Genomic DNA, 21,266 nt, shown 5'->3' on the forward strand with positions numbered 1-21,266 from the left:
GACCCCTCCTTGGGTTTCCGAGGCAGTATCACTACGGAAGTAGGATTGCCCAACCTCGGAAACCCAAGGAGGGGTCGCTATGAGTCGGGTGTGACTCGATGGCACATAACAACAACAACAACAACAAATATAGAAGGAAGTATATGGTTTGAGAGAGTGTGCCTGTCTGCTCATAGGTTTCTATTAACCTATAACCTATATCTGAAATTGGAGTTCAAGTTAACCCAAGTTTGCTTCTCTGAGGAGAAGGGAGTTGTGTTTCCAGTACTGGGCTCTTGGCTTTTCTCACTGGAAACTCTCCTCATGCCCCACACATCACACAGCAGAGGAGAATTGCTCCTATATCCTCTGTTCTGGGAGCTTCATCCAGGGAACGGCTGTGCAATATGCCAGGTAAACAGCTGCCTTATACTGAGAAATAGCCCACACCCATCAGTAAACATGCATTTCTTTGTTTGTCAAGATGAAGGAAATTTCATCTCATTGTAGTTCATGCTTCCCTGACACCTCTTAGCCCAGGACCCCAGATCCTTTGTTGTTATTGTTATTTGCCGTCCAGTTGGACTCGACTCATAGTGACCCCTCCTTGGGTTTCTGAGGCAGTATCACTACGGAAGTAGATTGCCCCATCTTCCTTCTGAGGAGTGGCTGGGGGGGTTGAACTGCCAGCCTTCTGGTTAGCAGTCAAGTGCCTTAAGTACTACACTACCAGAACTCCTATTAGTCACTCATTAACCCATTTCCCCATGCCCTCATAACTGTTCTGCAAATAGGCTACACAGGGGAATTTGAAGACCTAGCAGGATTCTAAAATATGTCCAGTTAGGAGCCCAAGTTTCCCTGTGGGCCCTCCTTGGATGTCTGCCAGGTTATTTTCTCAATGTCTAAGGGCTAGACTCAGCGTCCTAGTCCCAGAGGTGAGAAGGATGGGCAGAGACCCCCCAGGTCCTTTCCTGGGCCAGGAGGAGGCAGCTGTGGGCCATACTTGCCAGGAAGGCTGGGTCTAGACTGTCTTTGAAGACCCACCTACAAGGACTCTGGCAGCCCCTTTAGGGAAGATCTGAGACTTTGGGATTTGACTTTGGTTTACCACTCACTGCCATCCACTCTGGGAGCAGGGCTCCAAGGTAGTGGGGAAGTGTTAGTTCCAAAGGGTCAGAATCAAAGGCATGACTATGAAGTCAACCCAGGGGTTGACATTGTATAGCTTGGAGTAGGGATAGCCCCAAGGCCATGAGACAGCTGTACTCAAGTTTCTAAAGGGCTTCTATGGGATGAAAATGTAAATTTGACTCAGAATGAAGCAATGGGGTTCAAATTTGCAGCTCAAAACAAGGATGAACTTCAGTTTTGTCTAGTTGCAGACCCATAAGGTGGTGATTGGGGTGGAAAGTTGGTTATGGCATCCTCTATGATCCCACTTAGGCAGAAGTCATCTTCTGGTCAGGGAGCTAAACTCCTTAGTTCTCACTTGCCTCGCTTGAGTTCTTAGTTCTTCCCAACTAGATTTCAAGTTGCCTGAGGGCCATGACTCTTTCCCTCTATCCCATACAGACCCCTGGGCAAAGCCTGCTTCTCTCACTTATGGACTGAAGGCCTGACAGAGCAGATGATCTTATTTAGAGGTTGCACAAGTATTCTAAGGTCACACAGGAAGGTCTTGACCCAGAAGCAAGCCTTACTCTTGCCACCTACACTCTTCTTCATCCTAGAGTAGAAAAGACTCTTCTCTTGAACAACTATCATTTGGGCCTATCCAGGGAGCCCCATGTTCACACCTGTGCTAGCCTCTTCCAGACCTATGATGGCATTTGCTTTCATGGAACCCCTGTGTGTTTCAAGGAGAACATAACAGAAGCTTCTTCTTGTTGTTTGTGCCACTGAGTTGGACCCAACTCATAGTGACCCCTCCTTGGGTATCCGAGGCAGTATCACTACAGAAGTAGATTGCCCCATCTTCCTTCTGAGGAGTGGCTGGTGGGTTTGAACAGCCAGCCTTCTGATTAACAGTCAAGTACCTGAGGCACTACGCTACCAGAGAGGTTTAATGTCTTGTCCAATGTCAAGAAGTGGTGGAGGTAAGATTCAGACCCAGGTTTTACTAACTCCAAAGCCAGTGCTTTGTCCCATACTGCCCCCCCACCCCATCCTCAGGAGGGCTTTATAAAGCCAAGAGCCATCTGTGGCATCTTGTTTCATTAAAAACTTACACCATAAAGATGGCACAATGAAGTTTATCAACTCTTAACGAAATCTTTTTAATTAATCACAAGATACATAAAAATTCCTTAAATCATTTCAAGAGTTCTATAATTGACTTCAGATTCAAAGAATTTTAAAAATATATACACATACATATATTTTTAAAAAATGGAACTCACTTTTGGTCCAGTGTCTTAGTAACACTGGGAGTGACGTCTTTCTCGGATGGTAATGGAAATGATGAATCTGCCTTGGAGCTCATAGCCGATGAAATGAAGAGTGAGATGGTGAAGTACCTTTATCTTCTGCACACCATTCTACCCAATGGCAACATCACAAAAGGCTACAGATAAAATTCTAGAACACTTTCTGAAAAGGAGAATGGCACAGGCAGCCTGTCACTTTTCCTGACACCTAACATACACATATTGCTCCCCTATCCAACTTCCCTGTCAAACATATAAAACGAAGTAGCAAAACTAGTAATTTTCCTCATGTCAACTCCCCACCTTCATAGCTCTGGAAAACTCAACACATGTCGTTTTTAAGACAGTGAACGTCCCTGTCTCCAGCCCAAGCTCTGTGCTGATTTGTAATTTCAGGTTGCTCTCCAGAACTGGAAAAGATTGCATCATCCCATATGGTGCAGTTATACCAAATTTTCACTTGAACCTTTGCAAACTAAAGCAATAAATTTGACCCTTTTGCCATCATTTTTTTTTTATTATTATTTTATTTTCATTTTTTTGAGGTGGGGCAGGCTGGATAAAATGAACCAAATAGATGAGTTATTTTCTAATAAGGGGAGACAAGTGGTTCCCAGCATAGCCAGTTGCTTTCTGCTTAAGGAAAAGCTTCCAAATCAAGATTTCAGTGCAGCGGACTGGGGGGGCCTGGGAGAGGCCTTTCTGGGACAGATGGTATGATGGTAGAGCTGGGAGGGAAAGAAGTAGCAGCCCTTGCTTTGATAATTGGCCAGCCAGACCACATGCATTTTACATTCTATACCCTGGCACTACACCAGGTCTTTCATGTGAGGTGAGGTATCAGTGGACACCTATACAGGACTGAGGCCATGGACACAGCATGAGGGAATGATGGACATGTGAAATGCTTTGGTTTGGTGGAATATCTTGAGCAAAGACCAGATCTCGGGAGAAGTAGAGTCTCATGGGGACAAAAGGGCAAAGAAACAGGACTGGAAAGGTAACAGAGCAAGCGATTCCACAGAGGCTGAGGAACGGGATCTTCAAAACCAGCAATGAGTCCTGGCTGAACAGAACTGTTGGCTTCCAGTCATGAAGTTCACTGCCCATATCCTTCCAACATGGCATTTTATTGAACTTTCAAAGTCTTGCCTACTAGCATGGTCAAAAACAGTGTTTCACTGGTTTCATTGTATTTCTTAATTCTGTTGATAGAAGTATAAATTGGTACAGCTTTATAGGGAGCAATTTGACAATATGGATAAAAATTTAAAATATTCTATTCAACCTAGTTGTTACCTCATGATTACACTCACCAAGTGTGAGAGAGTTCTGTCCAGTGGCAGTCATGCAGCAGTGTTCAGGAGAACAAAGTGCAGTATAGGATGATAACCCAATAGATAAGGAGGCCTCCGTGAAGTGGTTGCTGTGCTGTCAGTGTCAGGAACAGGACTAACATTAGATCTGGGTGCTAATGTTATAGGGAGCTGCCAAGTACATAATGCAGGGTGGAGAAGTGTGTGTATCATGTGAGCCCAGACCCAAACCAAATCCACTGCCATTGAATCGATTCCGACTCATAGCAACCCCCACTGAGTTTCTGAGAAAGTAAATCTTTCCAGAAGTAGATTGCCCAGTCTTGCTACTATGGAGTGGCTGGTGGGTTTGAACTGCCAACCTTCTGGATAGCAGTCAGATACCTTATCCACTGTGCTACCAGCGATCCTTAATGTAAGCCCATGCATATCAAATTTTAAAAAATTGATAAGCATATAAGCAGGTTTTTGGGTAAAACATTTCTGGAATAATACACAAGTGACTGTTAACTGTAGACACTTCTGGAGTAAGACCAGGAGTTTGAAGACTTCGATTTTATATTTTATGGCCTTCTGGATATATTATTTGCATTTTTTTTTTTTTTTTAACCACATCTGCCACTAGTTGCTATTAAGGTCAACTCCAACTCCTCCCCCCTCCCCCCATGTGGCAGAGTAGAACTGTGCTCTGTAGGGTTTCCAATGGCTAGTTGTTTTTTTTTTTTTTTTTTCTCTGAGAGATCGACAGGTTTTTCTTTTGAGATGTTTTTGTGTGGACTCTAACCTCCAACATTTTGGTAAGCAGTTGAGCATGTTAATTATTTGTACCCCCAGAGACTTTCACTACACACATGTATTGTATTCACATTTAAAAAGAGCAGCAAAGAAAAACAAGTTGTGGACTAGAGAGTTCCAGAGCAGGCATGGTTGAGAGTGAGGACCCTGGCCCTGCCTCTGTATTACCCTGGGACTTCTCCTCAGCCGTATAGTCTGGTGTCCCATGAGTGTGATGGTGGCTGCTAGAATATAACTTGCAATCAGGAAAGGTGGGGCAAGAAGAACATGGGCAGCAGTCATGCTGCATGGGCCTGGAGCTGTTGCTGTTATGTGCCGTCAAGTCGGACCTGACTCATAGCGACCCCTCCTTGGGTTTCCGAGGCAGTATCACTATGGAAGTAGATTGCCCCATCTTCCTTCCGAGGAGTGGCTGGTGGCTTTGAACCACCAGCCTTCTGGTTAGCAGTCAAGTGCCTTAGCCACTATGCTACCAGAGCTCCTGGGCCTGGAGCACCTCTGTGTTTATGGAAGGAGAGTGGAACACCTGTGGCTTTCCTGAATGCCCTACCCCATAAGGCCACAAAGTGTCCGACTTCTTCTCTTACTCATGCCTTGAGATGTTCCTCACCTCCATTCTTTTCTGTTCATAGGAAACACCCCGGCTCGGACAGAACCATGCTGCAGAGGTGGCAGGTATAGTTATTTCTTCAGAGGACTCTGGGTCTGAGGAAACCCCAGGAATGACATCAGAAAATAGATCAGGCCCTTATGAGGGAAGAAGTGGATTAATCAACAGAAGATCTTTGTTTTTTAACTGGCCCATAAAGTCCCAAATTTTTCCCTCATAAGATCCCAGTGATTGAAGGAGATACCTGGGCATTAGAGTCAGAGCTGTAGAGTGAGTGGTGTATGTGTGCATGCATACATATGTGTATATGTGTGTATTGCATGTGTGTAAATGTGTATGTGCATGTGTGTGTATGTGTATACATATGTGTGAATTGCATGGGATCTCTGGTGGTGTAGTGCCTGAGGCATTTGACTGCTAACCAGAAGACTGGCGGTTCAAACCTACCAACCAGTCCTGGGAAGGAAGGTTGGGCAATCTACTTCCGTAGTGATACCATCTTGGAAACCCAAGGAGAGGTCGCTATGAGGCAGATCCTACTCAACAGCAGTGAGTTTGGTTTTTGGTTTTGGTGTGTACATGCACTGAGTGCCTCTGTGTGTGCCTATGTCCTCCATTTGTGAAACTGTGTGGATATCTGTAAGATGCACAAAACATAGAAAGGGCATGAGGGTACACATCTTGTTCTGGGGAAGACACATGTGACTCTGGCCTGGATGAGCTCGATAGTCAGCTGAAGTTTCTCAGCGAAAGGAAGGGATTCCAAGGGGGCAGTCCTAAAGATCATACGGCAATAAGAAAGTGACTCTTGGTCACCCATTTCTGCAATCCTTTCTCAATCAGCAGACCAAGGAAATGAGAGAGTACAGCATGTAGGTTCCATATCAGACATGACAGCTGTATGGAACTGCTCCTTCACCAATGAATTTTGGTGAATTTTTCTATTTGAAATTGGTTAGGCAGAGGGCCTCTAGGCATGGTCATTATCCCATTATCCTCAGTCCGTCAGTTGTTCAGGACATCTTTCTCTGTTACAAAGTCATCCCTCAATTTCTTTTTCTAATCATAAATGGGTCAGCAGTAAGTTTACCCACATTTGTGCATTTAATCAACTTTTTACTATTTACATCCAATAGTTAACCCAAAAGATGTTTTATCCTTGACTTTAGACTGCTAAGCTGTACTTTTTAATTTTTCCCCAGGTAAACTTAGCTTCCTAACTATATTTACTGCAGCTCCCATTGAAATTGTGTGTGTTCCTGAGTTAGCACTGGCTGGTGTCTAAGATGCACAAGAAAAACCAAATTGACAAATTGCCTGTTCTCACCTACAGAAAGAGGCTTTCTTGCTCAGGGCTAAGAGACTCCTGTGGAATTCAAACACATTTAGTTTATTCCCCCCTCCTTTTTTTTTTTTTTTTTTATCTCTTCTGGTAGAAAAGGGAAATCAGCAATTTTGAGTATCTCATGTACCTCAACACACTGGCTGGAAGGACCTATAACGATTACATGCAGTATCCAGTGTATCCCTGGGTTCTTGCTGACTACACCTCAGAGGTAAGGGATTCCCTTGGGATGATGTGCAGGTATACTGAGGGTTTCTTGCCATGCTAACCTGTACAGCCTAAACAAGAATGCAGAGACTACCATGAGGTTCCCTACAGACCTTGGCCCAAAGGCTGTTGCGGGTGCTCAGGTCCTTTGCCCCATGGAGGTCTTTGGCATTTGACTGTCTGGGTGCACGTCCCAGCCCCATTTGTGGGAAGGTGGGCAGGGCTGTGATGATCCACATGACCAGTACAGCTGCTAATTAATATTATCTGCAGAGGGATTCTTGGTTTACTCTGTCTCATGAAAACAACTGATCCTCATATATTGAGATTCTACCATGGACCAACATTGGTGGTGAGAAGTAGTCATAGTGAGGTGGCCCATGGGACTTATTCTGGAATCAACATGAGAGAGAGAGAGAGAGAGAGAACTTCTTTCCCTGTAGATGGTTACTGTACCTGAGATGACGGCATCGGGACTTTACCCAGGATCTGAACTAAGATATACTGTACTAGGGGAGGATTATGACAAGACTAGATTATTCGTTTTTCTTGGTCTCTATTCCTGGACCTCAGGAGGTGAGGGAGGAAGAAGGAGGAAGATGACACTGGGATGATCTGGACATGGAGCAATGCCCTGACTCCCTGTCTCTGGCCATCAGGAAACATGCTGGGCTCTGTGTGTAAAGGGTAAAGATGACTAAGTTCCTGGTTCAGATTAGTCTAGCCAGTCCTGCCTGTGACTGCTTGGAAAGCTGAGCTCCAGGAGTTGGGAGAGGGGCCAAGGCTTCTGTGACCTCCAAGCCCCACTTCAGACATCTAACATAACATTTCTCATCAGCCTTGTGTTGCTTCTTGTCCTAATGATCTACCTGAGGTAGAACCATTTCCAAAATGAAACTTACAAATCCTGGCTTTAACTCACACATTACCCAAGGGTGATTTGCAAGTGCATTTTTGCTAGCCCCTATCCTATGTTTAGGAGCTCTGGTAGCATAGTGGCTAAAGCACTTGACTGCTAACCAGAAGGCTGGCGGTTCAAACCCACCAGTCACTCCTCGGAAGGAAGGTTGGGCAATCCTACTTCCGTAGTGATACTGCCTCAGAAACCCAAGGAGGGGTTGCTATGAGTCGGGGCCGACTCGATGGCACATAACAACAACAACAACAAATCCTATGTTTAAATTTTTGATCCCTTACCAGAATTTAAAAATTGGGAGATTGCTCATAAAGATTTTGATTTCAAGTATCTTTTGGGAAATAAGGAGATGTGGCAACTATGAAGCTCCATTCTCATCTGGCAAAATCTGCTGGAACTGACTTGCAACTCCCCATTTAGAAGAGTACAGCATTCTGTGTGCCTGTCTGTCATTTGCTTGGGTCTTACAGGGGGCTTTCTTCACTCTTGCACCTGCCTGGCCTCTTCAGGCTTCTGAAATCATGGCCTACTTCCATTCCCACATTGGAGCTGAGGTGGGTCTCTGTTAGTGAAAAAAAAACAGTTGTTATTGAGTTGACTGAGATTCATGGTGACCGAGATTCATGTCAGAGTGGAACAGTGCTCTATAGCTTTTCAATGGCTGATTTTACAGAGGGCTATAAAGAAATGCTTCTGTCTATAAAGAAATACAAAGACTAGGGAACCACACAGCTCTTCAGCTAACACACAGAGAATCTCTGCTCAAAGAAAGTGTCTGAGTACACCTGGCTCCTGAAAAGTCTTCATTTCTTCACTGTTCTGCATCTCCAAGGACAGAGGAAGGGAAGAGTATTCTATGCTTTCATTTCCCAGAAGGGAAAAAGCCTCTAGAAAATGAGGACAATCCTCTCATTTCCTCCCCAAAGAGTCCCTTCCCTTCTAAATCCCTACTAAAATTAGTGTTATTTTAAGTAAGTACCTAGAACAAGGAAAGTAAATGACTCTGTGAGGGCAGGAGACAAATACCTTACAGACAATAGGGATTCTTTTTAAAGTATCTTTCTGGTAACTGGAGAAGATCTTCTGAGTTGGGTCAACTTGGAACAGGTTCATTGTGAACTCAATCTTTCCCTCCTTTTATTTTCCATCTCTCCCTTATTAAGTCTTTGTGGATCACTGACTCCGCAACCATAAAACCCCTGCACGCCTGCTAATCACCAGAGGGGGGTCAGACCAAATGACAATAAACCAATAAAGAGAACCATAAAACTAAACAGCGTGGCTCTCAGAGTCTCTCTGGGACTCACAAGAGCCTGGGGGTGGGGGTGGGGGGAGTTAACGCAACTGTACATCTGCCTTCTAGACGTTGAACTTGACAAACCCCAAGACTTTCCGGGATCTTTCAAAGCCCATGGGTGCTCAGACCAAGGAAAGAAAGCTGAAATTCACACAGAGGTTTAAAGAAGTTGAGAAGACAGAAGGTGGGTAGATTAAAGCTTTATATTTCTGAAATACTATTTATATGAATGCCTGGAAATTATAGTTGGTAACAATTTAAGTAGTCCCCTAGTAGTGGCTTCACTAGAAGAGTGCAGGGCGTATGACTGTACTAGATGACACTGTCAGAGGAAGTGACACCAAAATGACTGCCTATAACATTTTTGTGCAGGGTTTCAGCAGAAATTTATTATTTTTATAAAAATTCCCTGTAGTTAGTCATAACAATAAAAACATTTTGCATAAGCCCCAACTTACATGTATCAATATACCCACAAGGCTAAAACTTTATGTTCATTTACTTTAAAAAAAAAAAAAATACTCACCCCCTGTCATCGAGTCAATTCTGACTCATAGTGACCCCAAAAGCTGTAAAGCTTTGCAGAAATGGATTGGCCCATCTTTCTGCTGCAGAGCAGTTGGTGGGTTTGAACCACCGACCTTCTGGTTAGCAGCTAAATACCTACCCACTGCACCACCAGAGTTCCTTTCTTCATATGCAGTATGCTTTATTTATTCTGTATCAAAACAGATAAAACCAAATAGAAAGTATACTAGTGTTGTATTTTATAATTTTGGTTATTATGCCAAAATATGTTAATTTACCATTCAATGAAAATAAACTTCCCAATTAGTTACCTTTAAAAATTATCAGGAACATAAGTAAGATAACTTTTTTTTTTTTTTCATCAGAAAAAGACTATCCAGAGTAAACAAAGATATTGCAAATATATCCAAAATTCTAGGCCTTTATTTTCTTTATATAAATATATAAATATATAAATAATCTTTATTTTCTTAGAGCATTCAGTTTCTTCTTTTTTCGGTAAAGAGTGTTGGTTTGGCTATAAATATATTGTCTTCACATTCTTGAGGCATATCTAAAGTCTTTTGCTTCGTGGTTTTCCATCACAGCTTTTGAATCCCTTTTAGTAAAAAGTTGCCCACATGATGCTTACTACACTTATTGATGACAATCTGTTTCATTGCTGCCAATGTCTCATGATGATTTAGAAGCTGTTCCAAATCTAATGCCATTTGATTCTTCATCTGTAGTAAAGCTGACTTGTTTTAAATTGCTGACATCTTTTTCAAGTTGTGCAATACATTTCTTTAGTGAATCAATCTTTGAATCTCTCTGATGCACTGATTTGATAATGTATCTGTAAGATTGCTGTGTTTTGTTTAACTACAAATTGGTCCTGTCAAATTCTTATAAAAGCTGTGTTACTTAGTCCTTTTAGTGTTCCAGGACTTTGAAAACTAGCAAGTTTTGTTTTTCTAAGTGAAGTAGTCTTCTTGCCAAGTGGACCTTCTGCTTTAGTTGTCCTTTGCAGGTTGTGGGAACATTAGCCCCATAGTCACAGGAAAAAAAATCCTTTCAGCTTCATCTTCATTTTCAACTTCTGCCATTTATATTATTATCTCATCAAGTTCTTTTTCCAGTTTTTCATAAATGTCTATCTTCTCGTGTTGCTCAGAGTTCTGTGCCTGAAGTTCACTAATGCATTTTTCATAAGAGGCTTGGAGACTATAAAATTATTTAGTTAAAACCTCAAATATTTTCTGATATTTTTCACATTCCAATTGATGCTATGTGAGATTTCTTGCAATTTCTTCTTGTAGAAGTTGAACATGCTCACAATCTAAAGATTTTGATTTAGTTTGATGTAGTTCTCTGTATCTGTTTAAGAGCTGATCATGTTTTTCTAAAGCATCCTTTTCAGCTCTCAGTTCTCACGGCTCAGTCCTTTTCAACCACTGTGCTATCTCCTGCTTCTTAGAGATTTCTGTTTTCCCGTTCATCCAATTCCCTAGAGGCACTTAGAAGCTGATCAATCTCCTGATTACTTTTCAATCTGATTTATTCCAGTTCATCACATAGTTTATTTTCATATTCTGTTTTATAATGGTCCTGGATGTTACATATTTTTCATACATCTCTTCTCTAGAATATCTTTCAAGGCAATCTTCTTCATGCGCACAACAAACACTAAGTTCCATATTTTGGTGATTTAGATATGCTTTATCTTTTTGCAATAAAGTCTGCTGTAAGTGGCTACATCTTTTGATAATTCATTTATTTAACTTGAGTTTTTGAGAGGCTTTAAGTATTTCATGTTTTCTACTAACTCAGTGACTTCCTGTTCAAGTGCATCATGCTCACTCTTGACTTTATCATAATTCTCTTGACAATAGCCACCTCACTGAATAAATTGCTTTGTGTGTGGTAATCCTAAAACCAAACACTGACATCTATTTGGAAGCTCAAAGCAGTTTGTTCACTTTTCGTCATTTGTCTCTGCCACGTACTTCAGTTGGCCTTTGTTTGCACTTAATTCTTCTGTAGGTCATTCTTTTTTACTCGTAGTTCACAGATTTCTTTTCTTAATTGATTCACTAGTTCATAGAACTGAAAAGATATATATTCAAGAATGGAAAGCTGATCTTTGGAGAAATATTTTAGTTTGATATACTACTCTTCTGCCAACTCAAAGTCACACAGATTTTGATATGAGGATTCCAGCCTTCTCTCTTAGCTGAATATTTGTCTCTTCTAGTTGGTTCTGTTTAAATAGAATAGTTTCCATTTCTTGTTTAAATGGTTATTGATATTTTCTGGCATCTTCTACTAGGCAATTGTTTGCCTAACCTCAACATTAGCAGCTGCTTCTGGTGAAGTGCATCATTAAGTTTCTTTTCCAATTCTTCAACCTGGAAAGTTTCAATGACTCCAATCACTGGACAAATTGCCACCACCCACCATCACTTCAAGGAAGTGCAACCATTTCCAGTTTGCAGTTCAGGTTGCATCTCATCAGCTGGGGCTCTCAGAACTGGGAACGATTAGGACCCATAACCAAGACAACCATCCCCACACCAGGGGAAGATGGAATGCTCATTTACTGTTGGAACTTTCTAATACACTCTGGCCAGATCTATCTTTATTACCCAATGACAACGATGCTTGGAATCACATGGTTTCAACTCTGCTGAAACTTATACACTATGGATAACCCTGCTGGTATTTGACAACAAGCATGCACTGTTCTTTTTGTTGCTCCCAGTGTTTTTATAGTCACTGATTTTGTCAAATTTTTTGGTAGTTTAATTACAAAATTGTGGTAAGTAGAATTTATGAATCTATATCAAGAACTTTTTTGAGAATGAAGTAGTAATTAAAGGAAAAGAAGAAGAAAAAAAAAAAAAAAAGGTGTGGGCTCAGTTACTATAATGTTGTAATTTGATATAGAAAGATTTTATAAAACAATTTGTTTAGTATTCATATAATGTAAGAAATATTACCTTTAAGCAATTTATAATTATATTTATCACAGATTATTCTATGATTAAAATTGATAATAAATATTACTAAAGATTCTACATCATCTGGTATGTGAGGAGTCCATGGGGAGGCTTGACACCATGAATTACCACACTGAATGGCACCAACCCTAGTGATGCCACTGTCCCCTAGCCTGCAGATGATTATGTTGAGAAGAGAATGCTCAGATGCAATGGTTTGCATATTGGCCGCATGTAGGTATTACTGGGGAGCTTTTAAAAAATATTGATGTCTAGGCCCCACCTGTAGAGATTCTAATTTAAATAAATCTATGGTGAAGCTCAGATCACATGATTCTAATTAAGAACTATGGCACTAAAAGCTAATGTTGTTGTTGTTGTTATTTGCCATGGTGTCGACCCCGACTCATAGCGACCCCTCCTTGGGTTTCCGAGGCAGTATCACTACGGAAGTAGGATTGCCCAACTTTCCTTCCGAGGAGTGGCTGGTGGGTTTGAATTGCCAGCTTTCTGGTTAGCAGGCAAGTGTCTTAGGCACTATGCTACCAGAGCTCCTAAACAGGGGCAGTTAAAGGTAGAGGAACTAGCAAGATTGGTGCAGGGCAACCTGCATTCATATATTGTTATTGTTGCTGTAAACTTTGACTCAAAGAGACCTTATGAACAGCAGAATGAAATACTGCCTGATCCTGCATACCTTTACAATCATTAACAAGTTTGAGTACATTGTTCTGACTACTGTGCTATTCTATCTCACCAAGGCTCTTTCTTGCTCTTGCTGACCCTCTATTTCACCAAACATGATATCTTCCTCTACTGATTGATGTTTTTTGATGATGTATCCAAAATAAATGAATCAGACAGTGCTCTGCCATGATCCATATGATTTTCATTAGGAGCTCTGGTAGCATAGTGCCTAAGGCACTTGACTGCTAGCCAGAAGGCTGGTGGTTCAAACCCTCCAGCCACTCCTCGGAAGGAAGATGGGGCATTCTACTTCCGTAGTGATACTGCCTTGGAAACCCAAGGAGGGGTTGCTGAGTCGGGTCTGACTCGATGGCACATAACAACAACAACAACAATATTTTGGAAGTTGTTCTGGTTACCTAGTACTGCTCTGACAAGAATACACGACAAAAGGGATGGCCTTAACAAACAGGAGTTTATTCTTACAATTTGGAGGCTTTAAGTCCAAGTTCAAAGTGCCAGGCTCTAGGGGCTGGGTGAAAGCCCCTCAGCCTTGGGCTTCAACTCTGCCTCCAACTCCCGGTCCACTGAAGCTAGAGGCTTTTCTTCACTCAGACAGCTGCTGGCTGCTGAGGCTGAGAAGCCCAAGGTTGACAAATAGAATGGCACAGTCCCAATGTTACCAAACCACACAGCAGGCCATTAATTTAAGTCCATTGTAAGTCCCAAGGTCTGCAGAGCATGGCAGGCAGCTGAACAACGACACGGCTATATGCAGGGTCCAAGCATGTCATAGGCTAGAGACCATTCCCAAAGCTGTTTCTTATATATGGGAAGCAGACCACATCCCAAAGGCAGCTACTCAGCTGCTTGTGGTAGATCCCACCAAGGAGTTTTCCAGTCTCATCATAGGGAATAACTACCACTCAACCATGCCCAGGCAAGTTGACATGCAAACATAACTACCACAGAAGTAGATCGCCAAGTTTTCCTTCCTAATCTGTCTGAGTCTAGAAGGTCTGGTGAAACCTATGTACTACAGATAACCCTGCTGGTACTTGAACTACCAATGGTATAGCTTCCAGAATCATAATAATACAAGCCACCTCAGCATGAGAAACTGACAGATAAGGGGTGGATTTTGTGTATAGAACAGTTCATTTCACAGGGAAGAAAATTGAAGTCAGAATGTAAGCAATTTGTGCAAGATCACAGAGCCTGTAGGAGCTCTGGTAGCACAGTGCCTAAGGCACTTGACTGCTAACCAGAAGACTGGCAGTTCAAACCCACCAGCCACTTCTTGGAGGGAAGGTTGGTCAATCTACTTCCATAGTGATACTGCCTCAGAAACCCAAGGAGGGGTCACTATGAATTGGGGCCAACTCAACAGCACATAACAATAACAGCAGGGCCTGTAAGTAGCAGGGCTTGCATATGTCTGACTCTAGAACCTATTCCCCAGACCTCAGTTACCTGTGTATCACCTTTACAATTTTTGTCATATCCATGTGCCATCTGTACATTACTGCCTTAATGTTTTTCTTTAGGTCAACTCACTTCTTAGGCTTTAACATCCATAATTTTAAAAGAAATTTTTCTCATACATTTCATGCTAACTACATATATTTTCTAAAACACATTGAAATAAACATGCATAAAGAAGAGACATCCACTTATGAACTGTGACCAATCACTTCAAGAAGTAGTGGTGGCACACTTTGGGAGGCTCAGTCAGTCTCAAGGTCTTTGACTTTGGGGTATGGATTCTTGGGAGTGTGGGAGCTCTGGTGGCATAGGGCCTAAGGCATTTGACTGCTAACCAGAAGGCTGGTGGTTCAAACCCACTGGCCACTCCTCAGAAAGAAGATTGGGCAGTCTACTTCCGTAGTGATACAACCTCGGAAATTCAAGGAGGGGTCACTATAAGTCAGATCCAACTAGATGGCAGTGAGTTTTTTTTTTTTTTTTTTTTTTTTAAGGATGCTTCTGCTCTACATTCATATTTCAGCCCCTGGAAGGCTGCCACTTCTCTGCATGGTGCTAAGGCTCAATACTGCTAACAGAAGGAAAAGGAAGGGGTGGACAAGCACTTACTTACTTCCTCCTGGGGTTAAAGTTGAATCACCTGTGATCCCTCTCCATACCACCAGCCCCAAGGTGCAGTTCTCTTGGCTGCCATAGGCACAACTGGGACCTCTCAACAGAAGCTCCAAAGGAAGATTGGATCCAATAACTGTGTGCCGGGCAGGGCTCCCTTTGGCACTGCTCTTGCCTATCTTAGCATGAGTGTGCATTAAATGGTTACCTAACAGGGTTTACCATATTGAGCCTTGCATAGGACATCAGTAACCCCCACCCCCCAGACAACCCTGATTCTGAGAACTAATGTGATAAAGGATTTTGCACTGGGTATAGGGTACAATGAGGTGGCTGAGTAGACATTTGGGGGAATTGGCCCAAAACCTCTGTTCTCTGTGTCACCTGTTCAGCCATTTTTTACTAATGGCAGAAGTTATCTCATTCTCTCTGGCTTCCTCATCTGTAAGATGGGGATGATAAATAGAACCAACACATAGAGTAACCATGTCAATTCAGGGAGTGGGTAATGGAAGACACACAGCCTGGATAAGTGTTGCAGATGGTAGCACCCCTGTCATTTGGTGCTGGAATGCTCTGGTCACATTCGACTTCCACCTTGGCTGTCCCTGATTAGGGCATAATGGAAGCAATTATCCTTCACATCTCAAAACTACTTGTGCTTCCAGCAATCCAGGGAATGAGAAAGTCTGTGTCCCCACTCACCCTGAGGTGTCACTGACCTAACCTCTCTCCCCACCTACAGAGAAGAAAACTGATGGAGCAAGAGTTGATAGAATTGTAGACATTCTGGGGTCTTATACATACGTCTTAAGTCAAAAAACCTTGGCTTCCCTAGGAGTCTTTCCCAGGGCCTAGGTCTACCCTACATCCTTAAAGGCAGACCTCTGAGGCCTTGGATGGAATAGCTGCCAGGTCTTGAAGGAACTTTTCACCCATGGTGGCTATTGACCAAAATACAGTAACATCTGCAAGTGGAGTAGCATGGGTGTTGGCCTTCGGATGCTCTCTGAGGCCAGGTTCCTATTTGCTGTTCCAGAGTACGATGTGGCACATGATCCATGTGCCTGCATCTGATCAGCACAGGTCAGGTTACAGCCCTCAGTGACTATCCTCTCATTACAGGAGACCTGACCTTCCAGTGCCACTACTATACTCACTACTCCTCTGCCATCATTGTTGCCTCCTACCTGGTCCGGATGCCACCCTTCACCCAGGCCTTCTGTTCTCTGCAGGTGAGCACACCCATTTGCTCCAGGTGTATTCTGTGGACCATGATACAGGCTTGGACAAGGATACCTCCCTGCTAGAAAGTCCTTAGGATGATGGGTTGCCAAGTGAGGCAGGCTGTTCTTTTCAGTTACACCTACACATTTGCCAACACAATCTTGTAAAAGAACTCCAATATAAGGAATAAAAGATTTGAAAACAAAAGTATTTAGCATACATATATTTTAGTGGAAAAGGAAAAGCAGGAAACAAAGACTGCAAAGGTGAGTGGTCAAAGATTAGAAAAACAAATATAAAAAGGAACAATGAAAAAAATATGACTCAAGACAACAGAATGCACTCACTAAAGCTATGCAAACAGAAAGACTTAAAAAGACAAACATAATGTTTGAAGACTAGAACAAACAACTAAGCCAAAGAAAGAAGCTGACCCATTTATCCACCCATAAACTAACAGACCATCATACCCCTTAGGGTTGCCAGATTTATTGTATAAAAATATAAGATGCCCAGATGAATATAAATTTCAAATGAACATTGACTTTCCAATAAACAATGACTTATACTAAAAATTAAGGAGCTCTGATGGTGCAATGGTTAAAGGCATTTGGCTGCTAACCAAAAGCTTGGTGATTTGAACCCACCAGCTGCTCCATGGAAGAAAGATGAGACAGTCTGCTTCCATAAAGATATACAGCCTTGAAAACCCTATGAAGGTTGCTGTGAGTCAGAATTGACTCAATGACAGTGAGATTTGTTTGGTTTTGGTGTACTAAAAATTATTGGTTGTCTATCTGAAATTCAAGTTTAACTGGGTCTCCTGTATTTGATCTGTCAATCCTACACCAGCTGTTTGTGAGTCAGTGCTGATTCCAGAGGGGGTGGGGTTGTCCAAAGCAGGGGGACATTCCTGGAACAAAATTCCTCATGGGCAGTGTCATCAGGACACCGAGTAGCAAGAGACCCCCAACTTCTTATCCTTCCGCTCCTATTTGAAAGGTCAAGTTCTTGTTTGTTGTTGTTGTTGTTGTTCTTAAGTTCAAGTTCTTTTGCTCTCTTCCTTTCCAACCCCATCATCCACTGGGATCTTGCTTCCAAGGTAGCCATTAGTCCAGGGGTAGAGCTTTGGTGGGGAGAGACTTCGGTAGCTCAGTGCGTTGGCTAACTCAGCCAGCTATAAAGTAAATAGACCACACAGCCCAAGTTTGTGGTCTGGCCTTACAATGATCCTATGGAAAGGAAGGCATTTACTCGCCTAGGAGTGGGTAATAGGACAAGGCAGGGGTATCTATGTGTGGCAGCCTCAAGAAGAAGCCCAGACTTTCTCTAACAGCTAAGCTTCATTAGAGAAAAGAATGAGGGTTGCAGGAACTGTGTTTTGGTCTGACCTCACCAGCTAGGTCGTTCTTTTTGATTACTCAGAGAACCTTGACCTTCAGAACAAAGACCACCCTGGGTCAGCACTATAGCCTACTACTGGGTGCTGGGCAGGAATGGGTAGGCAGAGCAAGGCAGAAAAACTCTCTCCTGTCTTCTGTTTCTTGGCATAGTGTTCTTTGTACTTGACAGCATGCATCGTCTAGACATTGTATAACCCCTTCTCACTGGAAATTCACTCAAAAATAATAAGTGTGCTTCCCCTGAGTCTTTCTCAGGCAACAAACATTTTAAGTAAGTTTGGTTTGGAGAAGAAGTGGTCTCAGAGCTTCATCCCATGCCAGGAATCCTATCCAGATGTTGCTCATAAATCCACAAGAAATGATCATCACCATTGATGATGATAGTGATGGATTCCATTGCTGTTTTCCACTCAGGGACTTCTGGATGCTTTAAAAAATTCCTCTTGCCCCTTAGGTCTAATGCATTAAAGCTGGAAATTGCAGCTTTACCTGTTGCTAAGGGTCTGCTTCCATTGAGAAGAGATAGAATGTTGGCAATGAGATTCACATCCTAGTTCTGTCACTTAATAGATAGAAAATCTTCTGGAAGTTATTTTACCTTTGGAAATGAGAATTAATTATACACATCTCATTGGGCTGTTGAGAAGCTTGAGATAATGTAGGGAAAGCCCCCATCTTAGGGCTTGACACTATGAGGTAATTCGTCACTGTTATCACTCTTAGTTCCCTTCCTCCCTCTGCAGCTGGTCAGATTTAATCTGAGTGGGAAAACTGGTTCAAGCTGTTCTCCTTTGGCTGGAGCCAACTCAAGACAGTCTGGACTTTCCAAGTAAATTTGAGCCAGACTAAACAGGTGTGCTGTGAATTTTCTAGGAGATTTGTGTTAAGGTCACTTTTAAGTGAGTCACAACTAGTTTGGGCAAATTTGGTTCATTTGTGATGAGACCAAACTAGTTTGAGAAGGTCTAAACCAGGGTGAATGAGCCCTGGTGGTGCAATGGTTAAATACACCACTTCTAAATGAATGGCTGGTGGTTCAAACCCACCCAGTGTCTTATACTAAAAAAAGTTATTGATCATCTATCTAAGATTCATGTTTAACTGGGACTCCTGTATTTTATCTGGAAATTCTAATCCAGATCATCTTCCATGAAAATTATAGCCCAGAAAACCCCATGCAGCAATTCACTCTGTCACATGAAGTTACATGAGTCAAAATCAACTCAACAGCACCAAACAACATCAAACCAAGGGTAGATGATCAGAGCCAATATTAGGTGCCTTTAAGTAGCTCATAGCCAGCTATTAGGCTCAACATTTTGACTCTGGGTTTCAGTCTTTGATGTGATTCCCTGAGTTTTTAGGGTTCAAATCTATCTGTAGCCTCTCTGGGCTTCTCAGGGTTGAAAGCATTTGGACTCTCCATATCTGCTTCTGGATTGTTTCTACCTGTCCACTCTTTAGTGTGAGCTGGTTTGGCTCTTTTTGGACAAGTTTTAACTGACTTTTCTAAGCAAAACAAAACAAAAAACAAGTAAGCCCATTGCCATCAAGTCAATTCTGACTCATAGCGATAGCGACCCTATAGGACAGAGTAGAACTGCCACATAGGGTTTCCAAGGCTGTAGTCTTTATGGTAGGAAGCATAGCTCTCCTGGGGATCAGTGGGTGAGTTCAAAACACTGATATTCTGGTTAACAGCCAAGCACTTAACCACTGTGCCACCAGACTCTGGACTCTTCTCCAAAAACCAAAAAAACAAACTCACTGCCATTTAGTTGGATCTGACTCATAGTGACCCCTCCTTGGGTTTCTGAGGCAGTATCACTACAGAAGTAGATTGCCCAATCTTGTCTCTTCTAACGTGTCATAATTGGTCTAAGTCTTTGAAACCAGCTTTTTCCATAGAACAAAAGAGAAATTTTAGTTCTCAGTGGAAAAAGTACAAAGGAAGGCTAGAGTACAAACTTTCTGCTCCTTTGGGAGTTCTGGGGCCTTGGCAGACAGCCTTAGGTGGTTCTGACCACTTCTTGAGGTCAGGTTCCTCTCACTACCCTCTGATTTCTAGAGGGCAGCCCATTCCTCACTAAAGGGCTTTACTTTGCCCCTGTGTGATGACAAGGAGATAACCTCCCTAGGTTCACAACAACTGGAGGGTTGGGGAGGAGCACGAAAGGAGGGAAAAAGTAAAAAAAAAAAAAACACTCCCATTAAGTCAATTCTGACCTATAGCGACCCTCATTGCGTTTTCAAGGCTGTAAATCTTTACAGATCTATTTGGCTCATCTTTCTCCCTTCATGAGTTTGAACCACTGACCTTCTGGTTAGCAGCCAAATGCTTTACCCACTATGCCACCAGAACTCCTTAAGAAAGGGGAGGAGGGTACAAAATCAGTGCAGTGAGGCCTTCTTCATTTATCTGAACAGCAGGGAAGTAAGAATGTGGGTTATTTCCAGAGCCAATTATTAATGGAAGTCAACATAAAGAAAGTACATGTTTTTCCACTGTACATTAATAAAACTGCCTCTTGCCTATTAGCATGAATAATCCAGAATTAAGATTTGGATTAAGGCCTGAGAATCAGGGATAGCGTCCTATCTCTACTATGTCTGACTATTTCATCTCTGAGACTTTCATCTCTGAGACTCAGTTTCCTTCTCATGATATAGAGGAAGGAGTGAGAAGATAAACTCCAAAGGCTTTACTTAATGACACCAAACTCTAACCCTCATTCAGTAACTATTGTGTGCCTGGCTTGAGCTAAGTCCCTTACTTGTATTATTGCTTTGTTTAGCCTTCACAATTCACAAGAGGGTCCTAGGATTAGTCTTCTCTTTCCTGAGCATGCAAGAGACTACGTCCAAGCTGAGTTCCCAAAAGAAATACACAAAAGAGATGGGATGGTGACACAGAACCTAAACCACTTCCAGTAAATAAAGAGGTCAGGTCTACAGAGGTTGTCCAGATGGAGCAGAGTGCTTGGGGAAGATGGATACCTGTCACTTTCAAGGTCATGTTATCAGTACAACAGTACAGAGTCCCTTGTGCAATGTCACATACAGGTTATGTAATATGGAGGTATCACTGGTACATCCAAGGTGGAGTGGTGTGTCCACTTGAAAGCCTAGCTGTGGAGCATTCTCGCCATCCAACATTGTATGTCTGTCTAATGCAAATCCGACACTCAATTAGGCAGCAGGGACTGAGCTCTTTTAGCACTGTGGCCTGCTACCATGCAGTGTGAGGAGTTGTGTGGCTGACACCAGGTGCTCCCCACACAACCTAAGGACTGCTGTGTGCAGAAGTAAATTGCTGAAGTGTTGTTGTTGTTGTTAAGTGCTGTCGAGTCATTTCCAACTCATAGTGACCCCATGCACAGCAGAACGAAACACTGCCCGATCCCGCGCCAGCCCCACAATCCCTGCTATACTTGAGCCCATCATTGCAGCCA

General features: G+C 42.5%; 1 protein-coding gene across 1 annotated transcript in view; it reads left to right on the forward strand.

The window, feature by feature from the left end:
• WDFY4 (WDFY family member 4) overlaps positions 1-21,266 on the forward strand; it is a 532,480-nt gene that overhangs the window by 443,025 nt on the left and 68,189 nt on the right. Inside the window, exons 47-50 of the mRNA XM_042780664.1 lie at positions 5,152-5,194; positions 6,566-6,685; positions 8,961-9,078; positions 16,310-16,419. Of these exons, the coding sequence (XP_042636598.1) occupies positions 5,152-5,194; positions 6,566-6,685; positions 8,961-9,078; positions 16,310-16,419 (391 nt within the window). The remainder of the gene's footprint in view (positions 1-5,151; positions 5,195-6,565; positions 6,686-8,960; positions 9,079-16,309; positions 16,420-21,266) is intronic.

This window comes from Orycteropus afer, unplaced genomic scaffold (assembly GCF_000298275.1).
Source record: "Orycteropus afer afer isolate SDZICR_OR568_19922 unplaced genomic scaffold, OryAfe1.0 scaffold00052, whole genome shotgun sequence".
NCBI classification, from domain to species: Eukaryota; Metazoa; Chordata; class Mammalia; order Tubulidentata; family Orycteropodidae; genus Orycteropus; species Orycteropus afer.